Source organism: Parasteatoda tepidariorum, chromosome 9 (assembly GCF_043381705.1).
Source record: "Parasteatoda tepidariorum isolate YZ-2023 chromosome 9, CAS_Ptep_4.0, whole genome shotgun sequence".
Taxonomy (NCBI): domain Eukaryota; kingdom Metazoa; phylum Arthropoda; class Arachnida; order Araneae; family Theridiidae; genus Parasteatoda; species Parasteatoda tepidariorum.
Genome location: NC_092212.1, coordinates 51,920,685 through 51,937,261, shown reverse-complemented (window position 1 = coordinate 51,937,261; position 16,577 = coordinate 51,920,685). Strand labels below are relative to the sequence as shown.

Genomic DNA, 16,577 nt, shown 5'->3' with positions numbered 1-16,577 from the left:
TAAAATAAAATAGATGTATTAATATAGTTGGTGCTTTTTTAATTCGATGACTTTTTTTTGTTTCAATTGCAAGATATATTTCAGTTTTTAGTTCCCTTTTGCCAACGACTAAAAGGAATTTTATCTTCTTAAGATGACTATTAAAAGCATCAAAACTGGTTTAATTGTCTGATGAAAATTGGAGATATTTCTAATGACTGGTTATCAATGTTTTTGGCTCCAACTTGCAGAAATTAAACTTTTGATGCTTTTAGTTCTGCCTGTTATTATTTGTTAGAGTGCAATTGCGTTTTTCGGTTTTTTCTTCCTTTAAAATTTAACTTGCGACCGAAATTGTGAACAGTTTTTTGGAAATGGTTTTTTAAAATATCTATAGTGATGGCAAAAAATAGTAACTGTTAAACATGTTCTGAAATCAGATCAAGAATCTAAAAATATGTGAAAGTATGTAAATATTTTCTTAATTTTTGTGAACGTGTACCCCGAAATGTACTTCAATTTTGCTCGTTTCAGCATTTTCAGTTAAATACAAAACTGAAATAGCATAATAAAAATCGGGTGCAAATGTTTTAACATGGTGATATCTTAACCTTATCGATCCTATTTAATTTTGAAAAAATTTATCTGTCGACATGAAATTTGGTTATCGTCAAACTAGGGCAACTACCTGGGTGTGGGGACCATGTCATTAGACAGGCATTTTCTAAAGAAAAAACAAACTTATCTACTTTCATTCTTTTTTTATCTGTCATGCTTTTCTCGAGATTGCACAATTTTTAAACTATTTATATCTTTTTTTTCATTTTGTGAAGAAAGCATCATTTGTAAACCGAAAAGTCAAAACCTCTAACTCAAACTTGAGTCCTTTTTTTATGGAAAATATAAATCTGCAATAAATAATAGGCATCTTTATAATTATTTTTAAATCAGAAGTTGCCTTCACCACTCTCCAACGGTGCAGACTAGAGAGTTGAATCTAGTATTCAGTGCATGTTTTGGAAAACATTTCTCGTGCTTTTATTCGATTCGTAATATTCGAGATATTTGTTAAGGGTGGTGATTAAGAAACACCATGTATTTAATAAGACTAGCAATGTTCATGAAACGTACATTATACTGGTTTTTTTATTCACTTTCTTCATTTCACATCGATCGAACAAGGGCTTTTCCAGCCTCCAAATAATTTATGCAACTCAAGAGCTGCAGCTATTGTTATGTGATCTTTGCAGTGACCGCTAACTGCTTGTACACCAAATGGAACGCCATCATGCAAACCTGCAGGTATGTTTGTTGATGGCAGTCCTACCAAATTGAACACAGCAGTATATATGACATTTCGAAATTTTGGTATGTCCAAAATGGTAAATGGCGGTGGTTCAGGGTGAGTTGGTACTAAAAGTATGGCATCCTCTTTAAAAATATCCTTGAATTTTTGTTTGAGTGAGTCAACTTGCTTTAAACAGTCATAGTAGTGCTGGTCTTTATCACGTTTTTCAGTTATTGAGTAATAAACACATGGTAAAGTATGGTTGGACATTCCTAATATACTTTTCAAAAGTTCTAACCCCACGTTGACTTTACCTTGCTCGTCAGCTAGTACAAGTTTAAAAGGTGGGAGGCCCGTTTCTAGAAATTTTGCTTCAAGTAAGTCAAAACCGTACTTTAACTCTTTCAGTTTTAGAGGAAGTGCCTTTACACCATATTGTTCTTCAAAATGTTTTGTTGCCTGAAAATAATAAAAAAAACAATAGATGTAACTATATTTTACCTATTTTAGCATACACATTTGAAATTAAACATCCCCATGGGAATATTATATGTTCAAATAAATCAATAGGGATTTTCGGCGTAGGCGTAATAAGATGAAATAGTGGTGTGCCCTATGGCAGAATTGAAGAAGTAAATGTGCAGCTCTTGCTTCATAATTAATTTTCAACTTCACCCTTGTCAGGTAAAAATTATTATTGTAAAAACAAAGTTTGGTCTAACATATGAGAGAGTGAAGTTAGACCGGGTACACTGTTTGTGTCAAAATTAGTTTCGCTTTCAAGCGGACAAACTGTGAATTATATTTTGCTATTCAAGAAGAGCATAAAATATAGGTGTGTTGTTTAGATTAATTCCTAGATAGATTGTTAGATTTTCCTATGTCAACTCTCTAATATTCTTGAGTTTTTTAACTATTTATTGGTCACTACAGTTACGAAAAATTATTTTTAGTACAGCTTCACTGTAAATGAATGTCTTTCAAAATTGCTCAAAAATGTGTAAAAATAGACCGGGTACATTGTTTGTGTCGAAATTAGTTTCGCTTTCAAGCGGACAAACTATGAATTATATTTTGCTATTCAAGAAGAGCATAAAATATAGGTGTGTTGTTTAGATTAATTCCTAGATAGATTGTTAGATGTTCCTATGTCAACTCTCTAATATTCTTGAGTTTTTTAACTATTTATTGGCCACTACAATTACGAAAAATTATTTTTAGTACAGTTTCACTGTATATAAAGGTCTTTCAAAATTGCTCAAAAATTTTTAAAAATAGACCGGGTACATTGTTTGTGTCGAAATTAGTTTCGCTTTCAAGCTGACAAACTATGAATTATATTTTGCGATTCAAGAAGGACATAAAATATAGGTGTGTTGTTTAGATTAATTCATAGATAGATTGCTAGATTTTTCTTATGTCAACTCTCTAATATTCTTGAGTTTTTTAACTATTTATTGGTCACTACAGTTACAAAAAATTATTTTTAGTACAGCTTCGCTGTAAATGAAGGTCTTTCAAAACTGCTCAAAAATGTGTAAAAATAGACCGGTTATATTGTTTGTGTAGAAATTAGTTTCGCTTTCAAGTGGACAAACTATGAATTATATTTTGCTATTCAGGAAGAGCATAAAATATAGGTGTGCTGTTTAGATTAATTCATAGATAGATTGTTAGATTTTTCCTATGTCAAATACAAAAAATTATTTTTAGTACACCTTCACTGTAAATGAAGGTCTTTCGAAATTGCTCAAAAATGTGTAAAAATAGTTCCGAAATCAATATAGGCGAATTTAAAATCCCCATGTGCTCATTGTTGAGTATAGTGACATGCTCAAAATTGAAACATCTCTGAGAATCTGTTTTCATTTGTAAATAACCGTGAAGACAGTGTTGGAAAGTATTGATTACCGGTCTGAAGACATTCTTTATTCGTGAAATAAATGCGGAATGAAGGTAAAGGCTGTAAACTTTTATCGAACTGCATTTTCCTATCGAATATTTGAGTGTTATAATCTAACAAAATTTGAATTCAGTCACGTTTTATGGTGATATTTAATTTTGCCACGATTTTTTTGATTTTTGTGACATTACATTTTGTTGAAAAATTAGTATATAGAGTGCTGCTTCAGTTTTGAGCATGTCACTGTATTGAACCTATGTACTCATATTGAGATAATAATGAGTACTTAAGCTGCATAGAACACAATAAAAACTGATAGCAACTTAATAACTTAGAACAATTAACACTTAATACTAACTTTCGATATAGCTTTCTTTAAAACTGGCTCAGCTGGAATGCCTGGAAATTCTTCTATGAAGTATATTTTCACTTCCTTGAAATCAACCTGGAAATAAGTGATTTCAAAAGATTAATTGTATCTTTGAATTCGTTTGAATGATAAATTCAATGGTAAATATACAAACACACATCAATGCAAGTTAATACTCTGATTGCTAGCATCGAAAGAAAGTATCGCTTACAAAGTATAATAAAGTTGATTTGCTTTCAATTTTTAAAATCTAGTAAATTCCGCTTTGCAATAAATATTGATTTACAGTTGCGCCATAAAATAATCAATCCAATATTATCACCTAAAAAATTTTGCAGCTCTTTATTTTTTTGAAAAAAAAAATGTGTGTTCCGTGTTTGTTTTCTAAATCCTTATCAAAAATGAAGAATTGATAGTATACACCATGAAGATGCGAAGTGAATCAGGTTGATGTATGAAACACAAAACTCTGTTTGATTTCAGTAGAGGCTAGAAAAAAGTTGAAAAACCTTCTTTTAGATGTTAGTTGAAATCACTTAAGAGCCAGGGTCTTAAAAATTGGGCAAATAGGTTGGTGCTAATATTTCTGATTTTGTTAAAATTTTTATAAAAATGTTCTTTATATAAAACTATCGCACACGTTTTTTTTCCTTCATATTTTCGAGCAAATATTTTTTTAAATGCTTCGGTGGGTCAAAACTGAAGATGCTCTGAAAGTTTGAGAATAGCCATTTGAAGTTTTTTCGTAAAATCATAGAAAATAGCATAATTACAAAGATTTTTGAATGAACTTTGACCTTCTATGCAAAGGTCCATTGAAAGTATATACGTCTTAATAGTTAGTGTGGATGTAGTAAAACACAAAATATCTGTCAACACCGTGATTTATTCACTTCACAAAAATTCTTGCTGAATGGTTGCGTAGATGTGTTTTTCTCAAACCAATTTCTCAATCAATCATGGCCCCTTAAGACCATGAAAAATTTGGTATACTGGTGCTATTTTGATCAAATATCTGACATTATGAATTTTCGAATGAATGAAGAAATTGGGTGCACTGCCTCTTATACAGATAACGGGAACTGCTCTACCACACAAATCGGGAAACTAAAAATGTAGATCAAAATAGTTCTTAAACGAATTTACTCCCTTGTATAACTTCACTTTCCTTAATAATTACCTGACTTTTCAACTGTAGTTTGGGATTGTTGTCCGATAAAACTTTCATCAAGAGAGTTAAATCTTCGGGATATCTGCACATGGGACCTGTAGTATTGATGTAGTCAAACGGCATCTTTTCTGGTTCAATCCAAGGATAATAGCCCCGATTTGACACAATACCTATTATAAAATCAAAAGCAATACTTCAGTAACAAAAGAAAGCATTTCCCGAGATAATATAGGTGTAGATAATATTTTTTTTCTACAAAAAATGTCTTATTGTAGAAATTAATGTTTTTATAGACGAGTTTTCAGACACAGAATATTTAGAGACCATCTGGAAAGCTGTTTGCGAACACACATTAAATAGCATATTATTATTAAAAGATTTGCGAACATAAATAAAGGTTTACAGCTTATCATAAAATAAAATAAAATCTATAGGAAAGGTTGCTATTGCTGGACTTTGTTTTTGGCAACTGATTTTAGCGCCAAGTTTGGCGATTTTATGGTTTTGTGCATGTGATATAATTATCACCTCCCGCATAATCAGGCAAAGTTTTTATATTAATAAAATAGTAAACATTGTAGTAATGAAACAAGCACCATCGTCCTACTGATGGAAACCGGTCACCAGGCCTTTTTCGGTCAGGAATTACATAGGAATAAGCAGCTAGCTATTCTTTTTCTTTATACAAATCAATAAAATGCTGCAAAATATAAGCCAGGGTGACTCGGGAGAGAAAATACATTTATTCAAATTGAGGACTAGATATCGAAAACGACTTAAATACCAAAAAAATTAAAATCAGAAATCTATTTTGTTAAGGAAAAATTACCTGTAGACCAAGCTAAACAAAGTGGAGAATACGCAAAAAACAAACTACAGTAGTATTAGTTTCAAAATTTATCGAAAGATCGCGTTGGTTGAATGTGCCATGCGCAATGAAGTGAAGAATGTCCAAAACGCTCATCAGCGCTCAGTAATAAGACGCCCGGCATTTTGTTCCGGTACTATAAAAGTAATACGATAAAATTAACGATAATTACTATAAAAATAACGAATACTTTATGATAAAAATAACGTCAACAACAAAAAGGTATTTAAAAACTGAATGGAAGGAAATTAACACGTAAGATGCTGTTGGCTACGAAGTAATACCTCCTAAAAGAGAGAGAAGGTCTCAGCAAGAGTTATCATAAACAAGAAATTTGATCTTTTAGTAGTCTAAAAGTAATGATATATTTCGTATTTATCCCCACGATGCAGCTTAATAGTCCGAACGCAGTGATATTTTTCTTATTTTTCATCCACCAAGCAGTTTATGTTCATTTCGTGAGACTACTAAATTGATCCGCGCTGAGGCCTTCTCTCTCCTGGGAGATAATTTTTTTTGTACTTAGGTCGTTTTCCATTTCTAGTCCTCATTTGTTAGAGCGATTTTCAATACATCAAGACTTTTGTTATTCGCTACTATATCTAAAAAGAATAAATTAGATTATAACCTAATTCAGATTTAATTACTCTGAATATCTTTTTACTAAATCATATTGCGGAATTTATTGTAAAACTAGAAAAATAGTATAAAAGGTTCAAAAGTCCATTCATAATAACTGAGGCTGGCTCACTAAAGGAAACTAGCAATCGGTATGCAATTCATTCACAATTTCTCTTATAAAAAGGTAAACGATGATTTAATATGGCAAAAAGAGCACTGATTAAATACTGTTTTAAGTCTTATTAAAAACACTTAACACTAACAACAATTGACTAATATGCATAGTCTTTTTATGTCTAAAAAAATAATGAATTTGTACTTTCTCGTACTGAACTTATTATTATCAACTTTAATTTCCTAAAGCATGCAGAACAGGGAGCTCCTGCTTTTGAAAACTACAAAATAATAGAAGTGACCTAACAAAGTAGTCTTGTCAATGATAGCAACTTTCTCCCAAATATATAATATTATGTAATATTAATGTATAAATATGATGAAAAAAATTATAAATATTAAAAAATTATAATCATTCAACGATGAAACATTATTGCTGGTTGAACACTAAACTATAAATTATTTTAATGTTAATTTATTATACTCCCTTATAGATCTCTCAAAACATTTTATTTTCCTAGACCACTTATGGAAAAAATTTTTCTCGCTAAAGCTGAGCTATAATTATTACAAATATATTGCACAACTCATTACAAACCATTGCATTGAAGATAAAATATTATCAATATTCATTAGTCACCCAGTTACAGGATTTGCCTGTGCAAATAAATGTGTTTGATTTTACTGTGAAACGAATACAAGTCGTTGCAAGCTCGGGCCTGTTAGAGTCTGTGCACTATAGATCCAACTTACACATTCACTTTTCTAAGTTGTCTCTGAGCTACATGAGAGTGAGGACACTCATTTTTGCAAAACTTGTTTTCAATTTTCTTAAAATAAGCTATGCAGCATGCTACGGCATCTCTAATATCATCAAGTCTTGTGCGTTCATGAGTTTATGACAATGCCATGTCTACCAATAGCACAAAACATTTTTGAAGGTTATAAAGAATCCCTGGTTAGAAAACAACTAACGATTACTAAGGACAAAAAATGAAATGGTATGACTAAAATCTGTATTTTATACCATTGAGTGTTCGTTTGAGGATGCAAGCATTAAACATTCCAAAATCCTAAACGCGACGTTAAGGATGGTTTTAAACTTCACTATGTAATGCACCTTGCCATATGTCTTCTTTGCGACCCACTTTCTGACCGATTAAAACAAGTCAATGGTTTTCTAAACGCCCTAAGGTGACACCCCTACACTTCTTGTTCTCTTGTTTGAAAACTCATATGAATAGACATAATCGTTGCAGAATGATTGTGAAGTCAAGGAGACTTGCACGAAAAAAAATCATGCATAGCATTTTTGAAGGCTATGTAAGCGGTTTATTTTAGAACCCTCCTGAACTGGAAATCTCACTTGGTGAAATATATCGAGGCAGGAGGAACCTATTTTGAAACCCTTTACTAAATTGTACAGATCCGGTCAAAGAATGTTTTTAATGACTCTGTTATATTACTTTCTGGACAAATCCAGTATATCACTAATTAAATTACTCAGTTATTTAGAAAACGATTGAAAAATAAGCTGTATATTTAAGTCAGTTAAAGAGTAAAATTAAGTAGAGTACGAACTAAATTAATGAAAAACGGGAAAAAGATGTACAGTAACTTACTGTACCCACTTACCGCATGAAGGTTTATGTCCATAGATACTGTTGAAGGCTGAAGGTATTCTTATACTTCCACCAAGATCTGTACCAATACCAATCACTGCTCCAGCTGATGTAATGAGTGTTCCCTCACCACCTGAAATTGAAGTTTGATTCGCAATGTTAAATTGTAATAGCTCTTCTTCTTTGTCGGCGCAACAGCCCCTTGCAGGCCTTGGTTACCTCAACAGCTGACTAACGCCAGCGCCTCCTATCCATGGCAAGTCCCTTCCAATTTCTAAACTTTAGGGTTTTTAGATCTCATTTTCGATGTCGTTGAACCATCTAGTAGGGGGACTACCTCTGGGACATTACCACTCGGGATTCTTAAAAGTGACAATTCCCATGGCGCTAGTTTCAGGACTTCTCCATAGATGGCCCAATCATCTCAGCCTATTACTGCGGATTATTCATAAACTATACTAGTTAATGTAGAAAATTATTAGAACGATAAAAACTAACATCCAAAATTTTTCTTTAAAATATTATTTCTGAAACCAACGAAGTAAAATGATTTATTTGAATTTCAAAAAAAATTTTTTTTCGATTATTTATAGTACATTATTGAATTTGCTGAGGGTCAGTATGTAAATAAAGAAAATTGAAAAAAGAAAATTTATTTCTAAACTGTATGTTTAAACGTCAGAAATGTATCATTTTAGAATTATATCAAGACTGATTCCGAGAATATCAACTGACAGCTAAATGCATACTGCGGAACGTTAAATGTATGGAACGAAAACGCAATGAATAAGGCTTAAAAAGTAACATAGAGGTTAAGGTGACCAGATATATAAATAATGATTTGAAGACAAATCAGTGGAGCGTCCTTGAAAAATTTTACGATTTGAGAACACCATACATTTTTAGAAATACTAATATATATGTGCAACAATTCCTTTTTTAGAATTATAACTAATATTAAGTGTAGAAACATCTTCAAACTTGATTTCATTACTAAGTTCTGAAATATCATCTAATATTCTGTTAAATTAAAATTTGCTTATTTTTAATGAAATTATTTTAAAATTGCGTTTTCACTTGTTAGTTTTATCATGGTGTTTTTTGGTTTCTCATTTATAATAGCACTAAGACAAAACTTTTTTTCTGAAGAAAAACAAGCGCATTTTCGATTTTTTTTTCATCTTTCACTGCATATAAAAAACAGATTATATCTTTTCATTGAAATTCAAATGTATTTGAGGACGCATGTTAAAATTTGGAAACACTTTCTGTCCTCAAGGAGTTTGAAAATTTTGAGGAGAATCAATGAAATTCGAGAACTGTCCTGAACCTTAATTAAAGAGTCTGGTCACCTTAATTAAAGAGCACAAACTTTCGACCGATAACTTGAATTAATTATTGAGGCAATATTTTAAGCTGAAATCTATTTTTTCACTATCTTTGGGTTTGAAGAACTGAATTCGTCGAATGAAATGAATCTCATTCAAGTAAAGACACTTTTGCGTCTAAACTATAAATAAGCATATCTTTGGTGAAAATTTATAACTCTACAGTGTTTAGGGGTAGACAACGCTGTTTCAGCTTGTCCATAGCTATGGTAAAAAATCTATTATCAATAGGCAAAATCTAAACATTTTATCAAGTTAATCTCAACTGCTAATCAGCAGGATGGAAGATTTTTTGCCCTAATAATTTCTCTCTAAATACAATGGCACATTTCTTTCTAAAATCATAAAAATCCGGTTAATAGATCAAAAATTAATTATTTTCTTTTAACGACTGAACACCTTGTAGAGAATTTCGTAAGATTATACCTGAACTGCCACCAGGTATCTTTCTGTTATCATATGGATTCTTAGTTTTTCCAAACGGAATGCTTGATGTATCCCACCACAGGCACAATTCTGGAATATTAGTTACAGTCACAGGTATAGCGCCAGCATTCCTGTATAAAGCTGGTGCATCACCGTCATTCTCTGCAGTTCTATCTTTATCTTTGTATAATCCAGCTGTTTGGCGCAAACCTACGAGAAATTATTAGAAAATTTTTAGTGCAAAAAAATAAAATTTTTAATGAAAAACGTGATAGCATCCAAGAAATTCTTTAGTATTTTCTAAACTTTTCAGTTCACTTAATCTCTTAAATGGCTTTAAAAAGTTTCGCACTGTTGATATTATAATCGAGAATATTTGACACGATAACCTAATATTCAAACTCAGTTGGTGGTACAAACTAATACACAAAATGCACAGAACGTACACACTCAAAATGTACAGAACGTAAAAAAATAAATAAATAAACGGACCACCCGGAATAACCATTCTAGGGCTGAATCTTTATTTTAAATGGAGTGGACATTAAATATGCTAATTAATTAGTGCAGATGATATTTCAAGTTACGAAACCAGGCACAAAAGCTTACTTCCTCTGTATAAACATTCATTTTTTTCGACGGATTCAAATTTTTGACCCCAAATTATTGGGATTGCTGCAATATGGGAAATAAGGTTTTATTAGTTTGGTCGGGAGAGCATTTAATGTTAATTTTACTTTTTGCATATTTCACCACGTGTCGAGAACTTTTCAAGCGAATCGAAAAATTTTGAGCACAATTATGTATTTATCCAATTACTCGTTTATCCAAAGATGCGTGGAAAAAAAAATAAATATTTATTAATTTTTATTATTTTATTTAATAGTCAGTAAATCTTTATTATTTTATTTAATAGTTAGCAAGTATTTGTTAATATTTATAATTTTATTTAATAATAGTTGAAAAATTTTGAATTGTAGGGTATACCATTTTTCACATCATTTTAAAGTATGTAATCTTACATGCCAACAAAAAAAAGGAGCGAAATGAGACGAATAGTTCCCAAGAAATCAAATTTTAAAAGTGAGACTTTTTTTAAATTTCAATTTCTTTTGAACTATTCAACCGATTTCGCTCAATTTTTGTAATCTGCCATGCATAATTGCATTCTTAAAAATGGTGCAAAAAATTGAATACCTTGCAGTTCAAAATTTTGTCAACTATGATTAAGTGAAGTAATAAAAAGAATAATAATATTTCTTAAAGGTTATTTATTGCAAAGAATTTTCTTTCGATAAACGAATTTTAGAATTATGCGCTTACATAGGCTCTCGAGATATGGGAAATTATAAATTTAACGCTAAGGATTCCAGACGTTAGACCGCTCTCCTGACCGAATCACACGAAAAAAGTTTTGTTTGTCTGCAGAAAATCCGTTTTTGTGTCCAATTTCGTAACTTAAATTATCGTCTCAACTAACTAATTAACAAATTTCAAGTGAGTCCATTGAACCATTGAGATTGAATCCTAGAACTCGAAGATCCGATCCTTAAATCAAAAGTTATTCAGGGTGGTTCATTTTCTTGCGCACAGCACATTTCACACTAACTTTAAAAAAAAAAACTATGAAATTGTGGTTTAAGACATTGATCTGACTTAAAAGAAGTATCAAAATTATATTCATCATATGAAGAAAATTTTAAGCAAAATTTTGTTAACATTTAATTTTTTAAATTTAGATGCATTTTATTGTTGATTGTAATTACACAAATACCAATTTGTTCTGCAACGTATAAAAATAAGAAGGTTACGATCGAAAGAAAAATGTTCTTTTTTGTAATGAGTTTCACAATACATTCAAAACCTAACATATATGTTCAAACCATATACTATATGCTTTAACCATATGTGTTTTAACCATATATGTTTAAACGTGTGAAAAACAAAAGTGCCAAAATCTGCCAAATCATTAGTTAAGAAGGCAGAATATGATAACTTCAAAACCATTTTGATTGATCGTTAGAACTTCGAGATATTTTTATGAATATTCTATCAACTTATTTTATCAGCTGTCATACAGGTTTTGACGTTATGTGTAGGATCTTCCTCTGGGAATAGTTCTTAGATTTAGTTTTTTTTCCATGCTATTTTGGAACTCCGATCGACAATATATATTTTTTTTTACTTCATGTTTGAGAAGTGTTCTGAAAATGCACATTGAGGGTTAACATTTGTTCATCTCGTATTTGTTTAGTTGTTGGAGTACAAGATAGAAAATAATGTGCTTTACCTTTTACCCCTACTACTTCTTTGCAAGTAAAAGGTACCCCCAATAGTGGGGTGTCCTTCTCAATTTGTTCTGGGGTCTTTTCACCTCGTGCTAGGAAACGATCGATTTTTCTGGCATCTTCCATCGCCTCTTCATAACGTGCATCTGTTACAGCATTAATAAAGGGTTGTACAGCCTTTGCTCTGTCTACGTATGCACATACTACGTCTTCACATTTAAGCTATAAAAATATGGATAAATATTGAAAAGTTAATTGATCAAAAGAAAGTTTTTTCTTATAAAAATGCTATTTATAATAAGTTAAACTTTCATTCTCATCAATATTTAAAATATTTTGATGAAACATTGCTGTGATATTGATAAAAGTACCTTCACCGCTCGAGAATTCCCAAAATCACGTTACGACTATAGCACTCACATTACGTAATGTTCACGTTAAGTTATATATTTTAAAATTAAAATATTTAAACTTAATTTTTAAAATTAGAAAATTTAAAATTAATTTTTAAATTCAGAAAATTTAAAATTATATTTTAAAATTAGAAAATTTAAGATTAATTTTTAAAATTAAAAAATTTAAAATTAATTTTTAAAATTGAAATTATTTTTTAAAATTAGAAAATTTAAAAATAATTTTTAAAATCGAAATTAATTTTTAAAATTGAAATTAATTTTTAAAATTAAAAAATTTAAAATTAATTTTTAAAATTGAAATTATTTTTTAAAATTAGAAAATTTAAAAATAATTTTTAAAATTGAAATTAATTTTTAAAATTAGAAAATTTAAAATTAATTTTTAAAATTAGAAAATTTAAAATTAATTTTTAAAATTGAAGTTAATTTTTAAAATTAAAAATTTAAAATTAATTTTTTTTTAAATAGAAAGAAATGCTGGACGAAGCTGAGTCCTTAAGATTTATCTTACCCTAAGAATCTCTTTAAATAAAAGTGCTTTTTTTTTAAATAATAAAATCGTCCTTTGAACCATTCGCATTGGACAATTTATATTTCCAACCCATTAGAAACGCAGTCCTATTGGTTACTGCCTGTAGCTGATTCATCATCAATGATAGATATCCCTTGGACAGGTAAGTGAAGTGACGGCAGCTTAGACATCTCGTTTAATGCATGAAAGGTTGAATAAAGTGGTATAAAAAATCAATAATGTAAAAAAGCTACCCATTTTAAAAAATGGTATAAAATTTAATGCATGTAACATAAATAATGCAAGGTACATATGATTAAGTAAACATTAACTTATTTATTATTTATGTTTATGTTACCTGTCTGTTCCTGATTTTCTTGGCCAAATTTGTAGCTGATAGAAGCAAAATACTATTGTCTATTGGTGGTAAGGGTTTTGTTTTCTCCATAAAAACAAAGTAGAAAAATGATAATATCATCTCCGAGAAAGGTCTTGTTATACTCAAAAGGCATCTTATCAAACTCACCAACAAAATTACTACTGCCTGTAAAAATATTTGAAAATTAGGTAAATTTTTCCCAATATATTATTTTTAATTATTTTGATGAAGTCAAATTTCTCAAACTATAATTATAAACAGAAAAACAAAATTTTCGTTATTTTCCCGTCTTTATTTTTTATACTTTGTGAATGCAATTAGTATCCCAAAAATTATTTCCATAATTGGTGAACCAGAATACATTGATATTTGAAGTACAAAAATTTTTAAAATCCTACTACACCGAGAAAAAAATATGGGTAAAGTTTCCATAATATAATAAACTTCATAATGTTACTGCTTCTATGCGAACACCAAAGATTTGTAATCTTTACTAAAACGCTTAGCTAATGATTTTGGTAAAAATAATCCTAAAATTTAATTTTACAATATGTGATAAAATTTGAAAAATGTGGAAAAGCTTGGTAATTTTATCATGGCATAAAAAATTAGTCCTTCAGTTAAAAAATCAATCTCTTTCCAGTTCTGTATTTCTTTTAAAAATTTTTTTATGAAATGTGTGGCAATAAGAACTATAATTTTGAAAACTAGAATTTCCAGTAAACCCTTATCGTATGAACAGAAAAATTACAAAATGAATGGTTCGTAAATACCATATATTTTGATTGTTTCTATTAACAGAACTATGGTCTTTTTTTCCAGAAATGTCATTACGATACAGTAAGGTTACCTTACTGAAATTTGCTTTCTCTATGTGAAAAGCAAGAAACTAAGAGGAAATAACCGGAAATTAAATTGTTAATTCAAATTGTTTGAAAAAATATTCTGCTACCCATAAGACGTTTTAAAATGATAGAACTTTTCTAATTTTTGAAACAGTACAAGGCGGGTCAAAAAAGTTAAAGTATGACAAAATCTTCCGGAAGTAGTACAAAAAAGTTACCGTCTAGTATCATGAAGTACCATCTACCATTGGGGATATTTTACGTCAACACTGCGATCAGAGTGCACCGGGTGCTGCATTTGTAACGACCAACCATCGCTGGAATTCGAACGTGGGTCAATTTAACGGGAGAAGAGCTCTGTGTCCCGTGAAACGCTCATAAGACAAAAAGGAATGTTATTGTGGTAGCTTTGATATCCTTTGCCGCTTCAACGAGACCTAAGCTTGGATCAGTCCTTTAAACGGGTTGAAGATATAAATTCAGAAGATTTATTTCTGTATAGTGTATATATTAAAATAATAACAAAGAAAGCAATAAATGACATCAGTCAGCAATCATTTATATTATTGGTACGCTAAACTATTCTGTAAAATATTCCCTAGGAAAAAACGGTAAAAAGTACAGTCATACTGTGCACATCATATAAAATTTTGCCTTAAAATTTAATACCGTATACTTTATAGCAGTTAATTATTAAACTACAGTGATTCAGTGACCTTACAATGAATATTGCTGTAAAAATTGGGACATATCAGATTTTTGTTTCATAAAAGTTTACGGTAAAAAGCATCAGCACCCTGAGTGCCGGTGCTTTTTACCGTAAAATGTTGTAAAACTGCTAGTATCTACGTTTATTTAGAATTTACTGAAAAGAAATTTTTTATGTGCCAAATAAACAAAACAAAAACATTTTTGAGCAACTAACCCAGACTATTAGGAAGATGTAGAGAAGATGGGCATGATGGGCTCATATGAGTACTTACATGAATCAAAAATAAAATACTTGTGATCTAAGTTTCCCAATTTGGAACGTTCTATAATCAGTTATCTTCATGACTAACTTCATTAAAATTTTATAAACTGTATGGAGAGCCTACTTTTATTCACAATTTATGTCTCATGGTTGCATTTTGTTATGACTTTCTTCTGTTAACAGGCACATATGCAACTTAATTTTCATTTTTTGATCCCTATGTTGCTACCTAAATCGGTACCGACGTATAAGGACGCAGTCTAGTTCGCTGTGTCAGATAATAACTATATCAGCACTGTTGGTGGTAGGGGTCATAGTACCGAAATGATAGTCTGCTTCTCTTATATTACCCATATGCCTACTTTACCCTATGTAATAAGTCCCTATGTCCCTATGTACTAAGTGTAGTACTAACGTATAAGAACACATATAATCTTACTGACTGATTAAGACATATCGTCTCGGTATTGTTGGTATTGAAATAATTATTTGCTCCTGGCAATTCTCTATATGCGTTTTCATACGTTGAGACTATTTTATTCTACATAAGAGTACAAAAACATCGTCTTTTTCTTTTGTAACTTATGCAGTTAAAGTTTTCTGAAATAAAAGAAAAGTTAAAGATAGAGCAATGCTTTTTTTTAATATACATACAACTGAATTATTCAGTTAACGTAAAAACTTGAAACGTAAAAAGCATTGTTAATTGAAAAAAATTAATGATATACCTATAAAGGTTATTTGTAACATATTTAAAAAAATTTGAGATTTTGTTGGGGTAAAGATTATGCTTCATTGCTGTTTTACGAAACGACATAAACTTCATTTTAGGCAACTTGAAAAATGTACACATTAAAATGTTTAGTTCATTTTATTACCTTTATAACTACTAACTTTTAACGGAAAATTAGAGAAAAATGTTATTACATCCTACTATTCAGAAAATCTTGCAAAAAATGCTCACCCTGATCATTGTATTACAAATTCAATACTTCACACAAGCGAATGCCACAGTCAACCAAATCGAAGTAAATAAACCAATTTTGCTTTTAGTTGCAGTAACTCTAACTCGAAGTTTCAGATCAGAATAAGAGTTATAGCGTTTTCAAGGTCTATTAAACGTCATCGGCATTATACCTTTCATTTGTTCAGTTGATAAGAACTTTCAAGGTTAATGATAATCGAAGAAATGCACAAGAAAAATGCTTGTTTACCAGATAAATATTTTATTTAACAAACAGATGAAAGGTTGCTGAAACATAAATCTCTACTTCTGAATTTAACGTTTATTTAAAAGAGAAAAAAAAACAAGAGTTTTTCTTTTTTTTTTGTTATTTAAGAGGAGCTCTGACACGTGTTTTTCTACCAAAATAAAAAAAAATTAGATTTGCTTTAATATTTTACCTACAATTATT

General features: G+C 30.2%; 1 protein-coding gene across 1 annotated transcript; it reads right to left on the bottom strand.

The window, feature by feature from the left end:
- Positions 1-1,111: 1,111 nt before the first annotated feature.
- Positions 1,112-16,287, bottom strand: LOC107441064 (fatty-acid amide hydrolase 2-A). The gene is made up of 8 exons (XM_016054202.4): positions 16,127-16,287; positions 13,324-13,509; positions 12,041-12,260; positions 9,751-9,960; positions 7,950-8,069; positions 4,721-4,881; positions 3,529-3,615; positions 1,112-1,726 (listed from the first exon to the last, which is right to left on the bottom strand). The coding sequence occupies exons 1-8, from the start codon at positions 16,133-16,135 to the stop codon at positions 1,139-1,141; spliced, it is 1,581 nt and encodes a 526-aa protein (XP_015909688.2). The 5' UTR covers positions 16,136-16,287; the 3' UTR covers positions 1,112-1,138.
- Between the last annotated feature and the right edge of the window lie 290 nt (positions 16,288-16,577).